General features: G+C 39.6%; 1 protein-coding gene across 5 annotated transcripts in view; it reads right to left on the bottom strand.

The window, feature by feature from the left end:
* Positions 1-15,408, bottom strand: part of chd6 (chromodomain helicase DNA binding protein 6) — a 94,215-nt gene that overhangs the window by 24,778 nt on the left and 54,029 nt on the right. For all 5 annotated transcript variants that reach the window (XM_084929071.1, XM_084929070.1, XM_084929073.1 and 2 more), the window contains exons 12-29: positions 14,144-14,265; positions 12,167-12,410; positions 10,887-11,063; positions 10,574-10,717; positions 10,309-10,407; positions 7,814-7,970; positions 7,200-7,410; positions 6,818-7,013; positions 5,679-5,843; positions 5,362-5,541; positions 4,928-5,038; positions 4,314-4,516; positions 3,766-3,846; positions 3,562-3,680; positions 3,222-3,381; positions 2,986-3,075; positions 2,570-2,673; positions 345-474 (exon numbers count right to left, since the gene is read on the bottom strand). In XM_084929071.1, coding sequence (XP_084785197.1) covers positions 345-474; positions 2,570-2,673; positions 2,986-3,075; positions 3,222-3,381; positions 3,562-3,680; positions 3,766-3,846; positions 4,314-4,516; positions 4,928-5,038; positions 5,362-5,541; positions 5,679-5,843; positions 6,818-7,013; positions 7,200-7,410; positions 7,814-7,970; positions 10,309-10,407; positions 10,574-10,717; positions 10,887-11,063; positions 12,167-12,410; positions 14,144-14,265 — 2,693 coding nt within the window. The remainder of the gene's footprint in view (positions 1-344; positions 475-2,569; positions 2,674-2,985; positions 3,076-3,221; positions 3,382-3,561; positions 3,681-3,765; positions 3,847-4,313; positions 4,517-4,927; positions 5,039-5,361; positions 5,542-5,678; positions 5,844-6,817; positions 7,014-7,199; positions 7,411-7,813; positions 7,971-10,308; positions 10,408-10,573; positions 10,718-10,886; positions 11,064-12,166; positions 12,411-14,143; positions 14,266-15,408) is intronic.

The following is a 15,408-nucleotide window of genomic DNA, read 5'->3' on the forward strand; positions in this document are numbered from 1 at the left end:
AAGAATTTGTTTTTAATACGCACGACCAAAACACGGTGTGAGCTGCCACGGTAAGTTTTTGAGGCCTTTTTGTAACGTGCTGAAAAGGGTCCCAGTGCCAAAACGATCAGTGTGTTTAATCATCGTTTCACGTGGCACATACCAAATCTAGTACGACGTAGCCCTATAAACATCTCATTGTTACACACACAGCAAAAAGAAAGACAAAAATTACAACAGACAGAAGAAAATAATGTTTCGAATTTTCACTATTTAAAAAAAATAAATAAATACCCGAAAAACCTTTTCAGCAATCTATGAACACAATCGTCTGCTGTGTTGGCGTTTGTCTCCGTGTACTTTACCTGTCAGCGACGTCAGAGGCCACCTCTCCTCCTCCTTGCTCTGAGGACAGAGCTGTCACATCAGGCATCCCCACTCTTTCCAGAAAACACAAGTCTGGATCAGCACGCATTGCATTGTACCGCTCATATCCTGTCAGAGGAAAAACACTTTTACTAGTGTGAACCAGTATTTGAGGCAGCAGGACGTTTGCACATTGTGTATGCATGGAAAAACAAACACTTAATAAGTTAATAAACAATACATTATATCCCCACTTTTCAGTAATGGAGCAATAATCAGCTGTTTTTTTCTTGAAGACAGATTAAAACTCCATTATCATGTTTTGCTCCGCAGCCTTAGTAAGCTCAGCATAGTATGTTATAGTGTAGCAAGAACTAATATAACAGTGAAGTCTGAGTGGTGTTGGGATCTCCGAAAACATGAGAGCACTTTTGCAAATATGTGATGTTTTGATAAATCAAACAGATATTTGAAGTTTACACAGCACCATTCTCTCAAAAAAATATCTTAAAAGTTTATTTTGTGACCCAGAAAGAGTAATATTTCAAACTCCGCCACTCTGTGTTCCTCCGCCACTGCCTCGTTTGAGTTTTGGATGAAATGGATTCTGGGATATTGCATTTCGTCATTTCGAGCTGATTGGAGACCAAAACAGCCAATCAGATTTTTTTTGCATCCAAGTGTGTGATTGGCTGGTTTTGTGGCACGGTGTACAGAAACAGTTGAGCGCGCACGGGCAGAAATGTTGAGAGCGCAAGCAACACATTGCGAGCAAGCGCAAATGCAAAAACTGAGTGAGAGGGGCTGCTATTGTGTGTGTGTGTGTGTGTGTGTGTGTGTGTGTGTGTGTGTGTGTGTGTGTGTGTGTGTGTGGATAATAGCAAACACTGAAATACATTTTTTGCACGCAGCAATGAATTTTGTTCACTCAAATTTAGCTTTTCTTCGTTCAAAATAAATTTCTCCTCAAAATGCAACACTTGCACCTGCAAATTTTTTTTACGTGCGCTCAGAATAGTGGCACAAAAATAACGCCATAGTCAGTTACCATCTAACAAGCATCAGTCACAAGGCAAACGTATCTAATATCAACTGTTGTGAGTGGGTGCTTGACATTATTGGTAGTTGATGTGAAATCAGTTACTTAAAACCTATTCACTCAGTCCTAGAGAGCGGTCAATGTCCCCCACTGTAACCACTGGTCACTAAGGAAAAGTGTGTTTTCCGGGACAGGTTGGCATGTGCTTACTGGAGGTTGCAGACATTTGCTAGCTAGAATTTAGTCGCAAAGAGGTGCTGCACTGAAAAACCTCCTTGCTTTTAGTTGCTAACAGGTTGTCATGGTCATCAGTAGGTTGCACAGATAGTCCCAACTTGTCTCCAAAACAGTTGCAAACTACTGTTTGGAGGTAAATGAAAAGTGCAACACAACCTTCACTTTGAATCTGAATCTTCCCCATTTCTGGTTTGCATCACACTTTTTCCAGTTTCACTATAGCTGGAAGAGTAAATGGTAAGTGTTTGCAGAAAGTTGGCTTCTTCCATGCAAACTAGAGTCAACCACAGCAATCTGCTAGTGAGCAAAGCACGCACGGTTAGGTTTTTGGTGCAGCACCCTCTTTGCGACCGATTGCACCTGGCAACAGTGAGCAACCACTCAACAACCTGTTGGGGGATACACATTTACAGGGGACACAGGGGACTGCAGACCAGTCTCAAGGTCTGTATGACTGACACCTAATATAAAAACAACGGGATTGTCCACTTAATTACTTCTTTCACCCAAACTAATAAATAAATCTAAAGCTATGTGCACACAAGGGTTGATATGCTTAACCATCCCACCCAAGAAAAGTCAATATCTGGGAAACACTGACACATATATTCCTTTCCAATTAATGCTGGTAGGTGTCCAGTGATATTCTAAAGCAGTTTCTCGTCTTCAGCAAATAAATAAATAAATAAATAAAAATTGTGTAAACACAGATCTGAGGGTACTACGCATTGCACACACAAATAACAGATGGCATCTATGTTTGTTCCTTAAAGTCTGTTCAAATAGCTCCAAAATCTTTTTTGCTAAACAAATTCAAGTCGAGCTTAGTAAAGCCGTTTTGTAAACAATTAACAACTGAATATTTATTAAAGCACACAGCAAAAAAAAAAAAAAAAAAGTAGATGCTGCATGGCAAAATATTGTGCCAAATGTGACATCTGTATTCACCATGTTTGTGAACCCCGATGAGGAGAGACTTGTCAGCTTCTGCATCCCACCATGACACAGGAATCTCTATGTAGTCGATGTCAGGTAGCGGCACCTCAAGTTTACTGTCAACACACACAAACAGTCCATCAGTCAGTGCTGTCAGCATCAAGTCAGTGCACTAAAAACACAAGCCAGTCAATCATATTTCCCTCCAACGTTAACAGTAAAAGATAAAATGTGAGCTTAAAAAAGTGGGAAGACCAAAATGCTGAACAAATCAGCACATTTTAAGGTTTTAATTTCTTTCCGGATCTGGTCAGCAGTGCCAACTGATCTGACACTAATCAGAATCAGAATCAGCTTTATTTGTCACAAGCAGGTTCCCCTGCAGTGAAATGGGACACTATGTGAATGATACGTTGTCTGCATCATACCTGGCAGGTACCCCCTCTAAACCTTGAGTGGCAGCTTCCCCTAGAACCTCCACCTTTAGGTAGTACAACATCCGCACCCTCAGTAGCACCCTGTGGAGTGAGAAAGGAGAAGCGGTGTCATAATCCATGTCGTAAACTCTGTATGTTGTAAATAAACACCACCAAACACACTCTAGTGTAAAATAAAGTCCTTCATGTAAGTAGTGATAAGCAAAAAGCTCTGTTAATGCACTGACTTGTTGCAGTGTTGTTTGAGGTGTTTCTTGTAGCTCTCATCCTGCAGCACCACCTCTGGGTTACAATGGACCAGCCAGTCAGCATTCTTCACCTCAGTAACATTCAGCTGATTCTTCAGCTTCTTCCCCTTCCTACCCCGAGGAACGGGAGCTGATAAACCTGCAAAGCAGACAAGGAGGAAAAGAAAGATACTCCACAGAGTTAATGCTACCAATTTAACTTTGTATTTACACCAGTAGTTAATGCTGGTCTATACATACCAATACGTGGTGCAATCTTTAGGTCATAAGCTGACTTTATACTGTATATTGTAGCACATGTGCAGAGTAAAATGCTAACCAGAGTGATTTACGAGCGCCTGATCTTGGCCTTCCTTGGTGGGTGTGATCAGATCCCAGATGAAGCTCTTTATCTTGTCATCACCTTTGTAGTGTCTCAGGCAGTAAACCAGAAGAGCCCTACACAACAAAAAGGAAACGTGATGCGTCGGATTCTGGCTAGTGCTAACAAACAGCTGATGATGATGATTCCTCTTACTCTTACCTACAGATCACCTCCATGTCTCTCTCTGTGAGGTGCCATTTAAACCGACCATGGTTTAGGATATCCTTCCACCGACCCCACCTAGAAAGAACAGAGAGGGCGGACAGAAATGCACACAGGAAACAAATGAGATAGTAAAGGAAAATGCAGCAGATTTCTATCAGTGATCTGTTCTTTGAAACAAACTGTGTGTGATCACAACTTTATTGAAAATTTTCCACAACAAATCAAACTGAAAACTTTAATGTTGTATTTCGGCTCATTTACGTTCACATTCAACTCCCAAATTAAAAAACATATGAGATAAAGGTTAAGTCATTATTAATTATGCCACGCTGTCTAATGGCCATGAACTGCCAGCTGTTAGATGTCACCTGTTAAGCATGTATATGCGTTCCTAAAACATAAAATCATTCCACCGCTAAGGAGATATTCTGCAGCAGCTTGGAAAAGGAATGGTCTCCGTTTTGTCTTTCGAACTGAGTTTAAGAGTCTTGATGGTCTAATATGGCATATGCAGTTTTCTTTAACACACTCTCCGGTCCTACCCGAATATTAGAAGATTCTTTTCAACCCGGAAACATTCGGCACGGAGGTAGCGGCGGCTACGTTCACCCAGGCGACGAGTTCGACAAGGCCGCTCTTCTGAGTCGCTGTCCAGCTCTGAAAACTCCATCAGCTCATCATCCTCAAAGGAGTTGTAATGACGGGTCTGCTTCCTTACACGGGGTGTGTCAATTACCAGTGACTCCTGGATAGAAGATAAATGTAGACAGCCTGTGATCAAGAATTGCATGAGTCTTTCTAATAACAGGATGAAGTATGTTAAAGAAGGTTCTAACAAAGTTTTATCCTCTGGTGGCGTTCAAAAAGGAAAGAACCCTGAGGAAAAAGGGAAAGGATGAAGATCACAAACATCCTCATGTCACCGGGGGTTTCAGTTTTTAGGCATTCAGGGCACAAAATACCATCCCCACACACACACAGTTTAAAGACATCTCCAGTTTTAGGTGTGCATTCTACTTCAGTCATTAAAACTGTAAAAAAGTTTTTTTCATCCTTCTATTATTCACACTTTGTCTGATGTTTTTGAGTATTCACATCCTTATTCCTTTTCTTTCATTCAACCCGTCTTGTTTTCATTTTCTGTCAGCCTCCTTACCTTCTCTGATTTGGAGTCTATCTCTACTTCAGCGATCTTGGCCCATTTCTGCCAGAAGTTGGGGTCATCCAGAGAAATGTCTGTTCTGTTACCTGATGAGATGAAACTGGCCTGAGGAACGAGAAGCAGAAGGCGGGGGGAAAAAAATATTAAGACCCAAAATGATGTTTACTTGGTTTTGACACAAGCTGGCTTACGATCAAATGTTTGGTCTTAAGCTGCCAATTTCTCAGGTTTAGCACAAATATTTTGTGCTAAGACATTTGATCTTCACGCCAAACTATTTAAAGTATTCCGCTTTCAGAGCTTGTGAACACCACCTAGACTATGGGGCCGAATTAAAACACCATTTGAGACCCTAGAAATCCCTCCAGTATGCAGCCTTTTTTAAGTTTTAGGCTTTAAGGAGTTTAATGTTGTTTAAGAATTTCCACCTTAGCGAACGTGGAGCCTTTCCCTTCAGACTGGATGGTGATTGTCTGAGTTCTCCTCTGAAGTATCTGATCAATGTCTTCTTCACAAAATTTGGAGCCCTCGTCTTCTTCATCCATTAAGGCTCCATATGCTCCTTTTTTCAACAAATCCTCCACTTCCAGCTTTGAAAGCTGCTGCACCTGTCGCAAAACAGACATAAGCTAGGATTTGTGGGGTTCTCTCCCTCATACATACACAGCAGACCATCTCACACCAAAATGAATACAGATTAAACAATCGTATACAATATAAGAATATCTCAAAACTAATCTCTTACTCCATTGAGGCTTCCTTTACGGTTGATGTCTTGAAGGACGGCTTTGTCCAGTCCCAGCTTGAGACTGGCTTTGTCAAACATTTCCCTCTCATACGAGTTTCTGGTGATCAGCCTGTAGACTTTCACCGCTTTGCTTTGGCCAATGCGGTGGCAGCGTGCCTGGGCCTATAACAGTAGGAAGCATGGAAGTGTAAAGCATTACATTTTACAGAGACTTCCTCTCAGCTTGGTTTGAAAATACTTTATGAGGGCCTGAGACTATTTATACATCATTAAAGAAAAGGTAAAGATCAAAGTAAATTTAAATCTGTAAGATTTGCATATTGTTTGCATCAGTGCTTGTGACTAATGTTTGCCAAATTCAGCATAACTGTAACATAATTATTCTATATTTTTATACACATTAGAGGTAGTGGTTAGGAAGAAGCAGGTCTGCTGTACATCTGCCCCTGTAATGCCGACCAGGATAAGGGGTAGAAAATGGAAGGATCGATATTTAGCTTCAATTACTTTCCATAATTAAGTGTAAAGATAAATGAGTTTATAAGTTAAGAGAAATTGTTTTTAGCATGAGGATTCAACCATGTCTATTTAGGGGTTTCTATTTTTTTGTTTTTTTAACTAACTGTGCATGAGCACATTAACCTGTAGTTTAATTGGAGTGAATTTGTTCAACATTTAACAGATCAGCAAGAAAGACAAAAACAGAGACTTGACAAAATCAAAATCGAGACACGTTAATGAAAAATCTTCGTAACTGTAAAGATTTTAAGAAAGCTTGATACAAGATACAGAAACAGGCATTGCATCAGAGCCGGGAGAAGACTTATACCTTCCGAGTCAAGTAACACTGCATGCTCACTTCATTATTCAAGTCATCCTTTCAAGCGTGCATTTTGTCAACCACTGCAGTCCCACTATTCATCACAAATGTCACTACATATTACATGAATGAGACAAGCAGCTAGTTAGCACAGTCAAACGAGAGCATGATTAAGATAGATCTCCATCTTTTTTATGATGCTCTGACAACACAAATTCATTTGTATGTCAGTAGGCATTCTGGTCTCATCAGTTACATACAGCATGTGCAAATTTGTGACGGCTTCTTTGGATGCTTTACGCAGCTCTGTGCCCACCTGCAGGTCATTCTGGGGGTTCCAGTCTGAGTCAAAGATGATGCAGGTGTCAGCAGCTGTCAGGTTGATTCCCAGCCCTCCAGCTCTGGTGCAGAGAAGGAACACGAAGCGGTCTGAATCTGGCTTACAGAAGCGGTCGATGGCTGCCTGCCGCAGGTTCCCACGCACACGACCATCAATGCGTTCATAGGTGTAGCTGGAGATAACACACCAACACAGATTTGAGGGTAAATCGACTTTTCCCCTTTCTCCTTTTTGAAATATGTTGCATTTCTTTTTCCTTTTCAAATTTTCTTCTCTCTTTCCCAAATTACCTGACTAACATTTCCTTTACTCAGAATATTACCTCGCTCTTTTCTAGCCTGCTGTACTTTCCCCTTACCGCCTCTGTATGAGGTAGTCCTCGAGGATATCCAGACAGCGGACCATCTGGGAGAAGACTAGGACTTTGTGTCCTCCGGCTAGCAGTTTTGGCAGCAGCTTATCGATCAGCACCAGTTTACCAGCTGCCTGGATCATGGCCTGCAGCTGGAAGTCTGGTGCTTCTGGACTGTGGCTCTTCTTGAAACTTTCCAGAATCTTCTCTTCAGCTCCTAGAAAAACAAAAGAAGGCGAAGGTAAAGCAAGTCAAGGCAAACCAAGGTACATTTATTTTATTTAAGCATTCTACGCCTGAAAGGAAAAACACCCAGAATCTGGGTGCATGGCACTACGCTTCAACACAGCTACCTCTCGCACTCATGGTTTCTTTCTAAACTGTTTTGACTCGCTGTTAGCTGACAACATGATATTGTAAATATATTGTGCTAATACATTAATAAGTAATAAATTCAATAAATAATTCTGTTATCAAAGATGTGTACATAAAACAAAGGAGGTAGATTCATGCACACAAGGTCAATGAGTGTGGGAGTGGAGAGTGAGGGAGTGGGTGAACAACTGTTTGACTATGAATAATGAATAACAATCTGTGAGTGCTTGCATGTTTGCTCTCACCTGTGATAAGGTAAGGGTGGTTGCAGCACTTGCGAAGCTCCATCATGGTGTTAATGAGGTTGGGCATGTTGTGCTGGTTTGCTCCTTTGGACAGGAAAGAGAAGTTCTTCTCCAAGATGGCTCGGTAGTATTTCTTTTGAATGTTGGTCAGCTCAACCTGAAAAGAAGATGGGAAAGAAAAAAAGCATCCAGAATATTTAAAATTGTGTTTCTTTTTTTTTTTAAGCAGCTGTTAAGTAATGACACAAGCCGATATAGTGTGCTGTGTGTCAGTGTTATGGAGAAGAAATCTTCAAGGGGACCTATTGATGCTTTCTCTTATTTTCCTCTTTGTCATACATCCTGTTGTAACAGTAGAGACAATAGAGACATGCAAACAGGTCATTTTTCAATTCCCAAAACCCAAATACCCGGACACAGCCACTCAAAATTGTCGCTTTCAGCCCGAGGTCAGCCGGCTGTCTGTTGGGATTCCCCCCCTCCTTTCCTTGGGGCATATCTACTTTCCACTATAAACACGCCCCTTTTACTTAATTGCAGAGTGTCAAGAAGAGATAGCGGTTTCTTAACCTCAAACTTTAACTTGAATAGTTAGCTACAGATGATTTTCTCAGTAGTACTGTAGGGTCTTTACCTTATAATATAGCTTTCGTTGTAAACCTCTTCACCCATTAAAATATAAAAACTGGAACTTAAGTTTATGGCGGCATTTCAAAGTTGTTCTGTGGACATTGGCAGCTTTTTAAACCATTTTCAGTTCTGTCCACGTACCTCAGAGTGTTTTTTTCAGGCGCTTTTTTAACCTTGAAATTATACAAATTAAAGAGTATTACACCAGTGTTACTTTGATTGATACGCGTGTGTGTTACTTATCAGTTGTTTGGGCTGGGGGCTGGGGGCTGGGATGATGTCAGTGGAAATGTGGGACAGGACTAAGTAAACAGAAGCAACCCAATGGTGCCTTTGTGAAAACAGGATATTAGAAGACTAGCAAATAAATGCAGGCTATGCTACTATGTAAATTCCATACATTTAGATGTTTTCCTACTTGATATTCGGTTTTTGTTGCTTGCTTCAAGGAGGCAAGTCCATGCGCTCAGTTACCCCAAGATAAAAAAATTCTGATGTTGTTGTTTTCACAAACGCGGACTTGCACTGAAAACTGTTTTCTCTGACTGAGCAGACCTCAACGAATTTAAACAAGCATGTTCTGGCTTGACAGATCATCCTATAAAGTAGAAATTACTTAGATTTTTAAGTTACACTGTTATTAATTTAACATGATGTCACAAGGTTTGCAGATGTATCAACAGCAGTTTTAATATGGCTACTGTGGAAAACAGATTTTAACAGTAATCTAAAAAAAATTTGACAAATCTTTTGTGATTAACTTTATAAAAGGACAAAACACATCAATGGCGTTCACTAAGAAGGTTTTACAGACAGGCAGAGCTGGGGGTGGGGGGCTCTTATTTCTCATCATTAAGAGGTGGCAATATGCAAATGAATCTCAGCAGCTGAACAACAAGCACTAAAATGAGGAGAGCAAAAATCCCTCATTTTAACTTTGTCATAAAGTTCAGAAAAAAAATAAAATAAAATTACAAATGATTTGTAATTATACAAAATATATAAAATGTGTATCAGCTGCTAATAATCTAAATTGCATATTTAAAAAAAAAATCTGTTGGGGCTGAGAGCGCCGTTTGTATAGTCGCACATCAGGTTGAACGTTAATGACTGTAAATTCTCGCCTATCTATCAGCACATGGAGTTTTTGCACTTATAACTAACTAAATAAAGACTGCGGGTTGAACACTTATTTGCGGGACTCATACCTGTTGTTGAAGTTGGACTTTCTCTTTCACAGCGCAAAATGTTTGAAAACGTGTGTAGCGGCTCTGTAAATGAATGCGCCTCCACGCTGCTCCCCCTGGTGGATACTCAAGAAATTACCACTGGTTTTCCTAAATACTGCTTATGGGAGTTACAAGTCGTGTTTGCATCGTCTATGTTACAGGCAGGGAATATCATTACGGTTATCTATCAGTCGACAATCGGTCAAGAATTCCAACAGACATCCATCATGGTCCTGTCACTGATGCGGTGGCCATTTTAAGTAGCTGTATCTGTATGTGTTTGGAATATGAAAGGAAACTGGAGCACCCAGAGGAAACAAGACCAGACACTCATCACAGATGAACACTCATTTTAATTAACTGACAACTTCATTTTAATTTCAGTTTGATTTAGTTGTGTTTTAAGAGACTAATAAAGACTAATAATACTGATAAAAATAAGTCTAATTGCTGGATTCAATATTGTTGCCAAGTGAATGAAGCTTTCATCAGTAATGTTTGATGAATCATTCAGCCAAAACAGAATGCAGCAAGATAAAAATATTTCCCAGAAAAGAACTCAGAGAACTGTAAAAATAGGAGCATTACTCCTATCTTACATTTCTATATCAAGCACACACGAAAACACAGCCGTACCTCTATAATCGTCTCTTCTTTAGGTGCGAGATTTTTCTCCACGTCATCTTTCAGTCTTCTTAGCATCATGGGTTTCAGAATTGCCTGAAGCTTCTTCACCTTTTGGAGAAATTAGACAAAGTGTGAATGTGATGCTCAGTAAGGGGAAAAAATAAACAGAGCGAAAGGCAAGATGGGCCAGAGAGAATAGCAATGTTAGCACACGACATCAAAATTTTTTCTTGGTTAAAATCTAGAATGGATGGAAACCGTAAACTGTGCATACCTGTTCGTCAGTCTTGAGGTCTCCAAACTCTTCGAGAAAGGTGCTTTCTGAAGGGAACTGTAGTGGCTCCAGGAAGTTCAGCAGACTAAACAACTCCTCCACTGAGTTTTGCAGAGGGGTTCCTGTCAGCAGGACCTTGTGTTCCTGTTGGAATATGTACAATATACTGAAGAAATAAAATAACAACAACGAAATACACACATAATCTGCTGTGTTCATCTAAAAAAAACAATGGGATAAATAAGACTACATTTCAGCACTAAAACAACAGCCTTTTTTATTATTTTTTTTTATTTAGCACACACAGACTGACCAGGTTCATGAGTTTGAGACCCTCAAGCAGTTTGCAGTTCCTGTTTTTTAGCCGGTGGGCTTCATCGATCACCACACAGCGCCAGTGCAGCTTTTTCAGCTCTGGACAATCAGCCATGATCATCTCGAAAGTGGTGATCAGCCCATGAAACTTAAGCACACCTGGGATAGTGTTACCCTGTGAAAGAGGGAAGGGTGAGAATATAAACTTCATATTTCAGGGTCAAGGTAATCAAAAGGTTCAGGTCAATATCACATCTGTGGTTCAGTTTTGATCCCAGTTTTCTTTGCTGCCTCTGATACACTTCTCTCTCTGCCCTTGTTATAAAAAAAGAAAAAGAAAAAGCATATTTGGTATTTCAGGGGTGGATATTATAGAACTTTTGCTGACTAAGAAATAGAATAAAGAATGCCTCAAACAACAGAAACTGCTACACAGCTGCATTAGGCTCACATGACTAAACTTAGTATTCAAGCCCCTCGGATATCTGCGGAGATAAAAATTAAAGCTTGCATAATAAACGCGTACACTATAGTAATGATAATTGTCTGTTATACATAAATAAGAAGCAATAAGAACCCTGATGCAACACTGTTATGTGTACAAGCCGAGTGAAAGTGAACGGGTGTTTAGTAACTGAATGGTATAAGTTTTCCAATTTTTATTGATTTAAACACAAGCTGAAAATCATAAACAAAAACATCTGATGTTTAACAGAGTCAGATAAATAAATACTGAGGCAGATGTTTAACAACGCTGCAGTTAATTATGAGCAATAAAAATTTACTCTACAACTGCAATAACTCATTTGACCGACCACGAGAAGTCATCAATCCAAAGACTCTGCACCGTCTTCCAACTTTAACATTGGCTTTATCTGTATTTTTACTTCAGTTGGTCTATTTATTATGTAGGTGTTTATGCCTTTAGGTGTTTTGTCAAATAAAATACTGAAAAATGACAATCTCGGTTTCTTATAGACTAAGCTTCAAGCGCAAGTACAGAACAAAGTTGAACTGATTAAATTTTTTTTCCAAAGGAGAAGCTGGACCCTGTAGCATTTCAATTTTTTCCTATCAATTTAGTGATTGCAGAGCAAATAAAGACATTTTATATCACTGTAGAAGGCCCCAAAACCCCAACCTCTCTGGAATTTCAACAGGAATCAAACACCAAATATTTGAACACACCTTACATTTCAAAGCTACTAGAGAAACATAACACAGCTGATTCAGTTCCTGGCTGATCAATGAGAGGAGATGACTGCAGTCAAACATTACCTGTGGGTCTCTGTGAAACATCTCATACTGCAGGATCATCTGCCGGCTGATCTGCGAGCCGTGGTACACAATAACGTTCATGTGCGTCCATGTGCGAAATTCCCTCTCCCAGTTGGTGATGGTGGACAGAGGTGCGATGATGAGGAAGGGCCCGCGAATCCCCATGCTGAAGATCTCGTAGAGAAAGGTGATGGACTGAATTGTCTTTCCCAAACCCATCTCATCTGCTAGTATACAGTTTTTTCTAGGATGAAAAACAGAGGCATCCATTTGTGCAAATTATACAATAACAGTAATAGATTACAGTTTGTGTAAACATAATTGTCTCAACACATTTGTGATAATAACGTGAACTCTGCATCTCGTAACACGAATCAGTCAAACATACAAATGCTCCTCATCTAAATGATGACTTCTAATCTCATAAGTTAAAAACTAATTTAAAAAGTTTGAGGTTTTAAAAATTAAAGCAAGGTTTGTTAAAAAAAAATTTAAATCTGTTTTTGCTTCTGTAATGACAGTAGAGCCAGACTTGTTTTACATCCCAACATGCATTTGCAGGAATTTTCTTTGACTTTTATGGTACACAGATTGGAAGACTGTTTCTCATGTGAAAGTGCTTTTGTGTTTTTGAAGTGAAAGGAAGTCTCACTGATTTTCTGCACCACATTTGTACACGGGTCACATTTCGTGGAACTAATTTGTTTCAGGCCAGCAGTGGGGCTAACTTTAGTTTGAAATGCATTTAGAATGAAGCCATAAAATATGTCAAAGCTCTAGTAGGTGTGTAGTTGATTGATGTCTTAATGTTTCTTTGGAAATGTCAACTCTGGGGTCAGACATCTCTATGTAACCCCACACATGTAGCACCTGCAAATTAATTTAGCTTCTGTGTGACCACTGCATGTCACAGCGTTAGTGCTTCTTTAGCTTTTCAGTTTCAAAGTCAAATCATGGTTTCAGTGTCTACATGTCCCAAATGATCCATCTCGATCACATCCACATGCAGAGCAACATACAACTGTGTGTGTGGAGGAGACATACTGACCCTTGGTTTGCAGATTAGATACATCTATTGTCTCATTTAGGTTAGGAGTCGCACTCATGTTTCATTTTGGGCCTCTGTTTCTTGCAATCAGGAAGTGCTCACCATGATTTTTAGTGTGTCTGCGTGATGTTTTAGTTTATGTATGCAGGTAATGTCCCCCAAAAAGGACTAGGGGATTAAGACTAATAATAAAATAACTGGGTTTAAAAAAATAATAATTAAATTGCCTGTTTTTCTTTTGTTGTCTATCAAAGAAAACAAAAGAAAACAAACAAACAAAAACAACACATAAGCAGACCATAAATGCTGCTTTAAATAAAGGAAAAAAAATTAATGAATCATTCAAAGGAAGAAACCCACTTCTCTGCTAGCAGGAGGTGACAACTACTCACTAGTAGCTCAACACATAATTGAAGTACAACATGCCAGCGAAGCTGGCACACTGCGACACACTCCACCGCAAGGACACATTTCCAACCCTGCCAGAGCTTGCCCACTGAGAGACTGGGCAGCGCTTCTCCACAGCTTTTATAGTGCAGTGTTGATTGATTGCTGAGTGGAGTCAGCTGCGCACTGGCTCCACAGGAGAAAGAGGTGGCACCTGAGTCAGGGAGAGAGCGGCAGGGCACACCCACACACAGAGCACGCCTGCTAGAGAAATAACAATGTATACAACCAGTATGTATGTATGTATGTATGACCTATAGGAGCCATCCAGGTGAGTCGTGGTCCTCAGTGCATAATCGGAGCTTAAATGACTGTAAAACTGTCATTGTTTATGACTTATTTTAATTAATCAACTAACTGATCATGAGAGTTTGCTTTATTTCTGTTTTGTTTTTTTTATTTAGCCCTAAATTTACCCTGGATTGATTAAACCTCAGTGAGTGAATGTGACTGGAATGGTTCCAGTGTGTACGTATATTCACCTGTTGTACCAGTTGAACAGTAGCCAGTTCATTCCCTCTAACTGGTATTCTCTGAGCTGGTTTCCATTTCGGTAATCTCTAGAGCGCTCCAGCTTCTGCCACTTTTCTGGAGAAGGACGCTCCTTTGATGCAAACACACATACAAATGTAAATTGCCCTTTCAGCACCTTTTCAGTAATTACTAAACAAAATGCAACAACAAAAATACAGTTATTACATGTTATGTGCTGTATTTTTTGATTGGAATCATTACAAAACTCTATCCAAGAAAACTGGGATATAATCAGATGATGAAATTATTTGGTTCTTCTCATCAGTCAGAAATAAGATAAGTGAGTTGTGCCAGTTTATAAGTGTAAAATGAAGCTATTATAGAGGTTGAATGGGTAAATAAGGTGATTATACTAGATTTTAAATTAATAATAGCAAAGGAGCTACAATAACTTGCTCAGTTTTTGCTCCCGAATGTCCGAAAATTGAAAGACCCTCAAAAAAATTGCTGCTATTGAAGTAACAATTATGTATTCAACCTTGGAAAGTAAATGTGCTGTTTGAGAGGTTGGGATAATGACAACCTATCATGTCACACCGCTGCCATCTCTTGCTTCTGCTTAGAAAGCAGTTATACTAACACTAAACAGCTAAGAACAGATCTATAGTTAAAGAGCAGAACATATCTGAGGCGAATCAGACTGTGAGGGATTAAAAGAATTTAAAGAAAAAAGAAAAATCACACAAAGCCGATCATGTTTGCACTCGTTAGCACTGGGAAAAAAGAAGCAACACCAAAAAGGCAAAATTGAGGATCAGTGGTTGTAGAGATGTGGGCAGACAAGGTTGTCTGTTCTGCAGAAACGGCTAGAGATAAAACATAAAGTCATAATGGTGTACACTAGCGCAGTTTCCCTTTTTCTATTATCCTCCCACCAGCCTAACTTTATAATGTAAATGTTTTCTCTCACTATGTAGCTAAGATGGCTCAAAACGTCTGAATTGCCGCCCACATCTCCATATCTATTCAGAAATTCAAATGAGTCTCAGCTGTGAAAATAATAAATAAATAAATAAGCCAATCGGAGCATTGTGGACTGTACTGAGAGAAAAGGGACATTATCTTCCTGTACCAGAGCAGGAAAAATAGTCTGAAAAATGGCAACCACTGTAGCAAATGCACACTTACACAAATTCAATATTATTCACAGAAATGAGTCCTAAATGGAGCACATTTGTTTAATCTACATATTATTACTTCAACTAATCCAAGT

Source organism: Perissodus microlepis, chromosome 5 (genome assembly GCF_051167445.1).
Source record: "Perissodus microlepis isolate ML-2025 ecotype Zambia chromosome 5, ASM5116744v1, whole genome shotgun sequence".
NCBI classification, from domain to species: Eukaryota; Metazoa; Chordata; class Actinopteri; order Cichliformes; family Cichlidae; genus Perissodus; species Perissodus microlepis.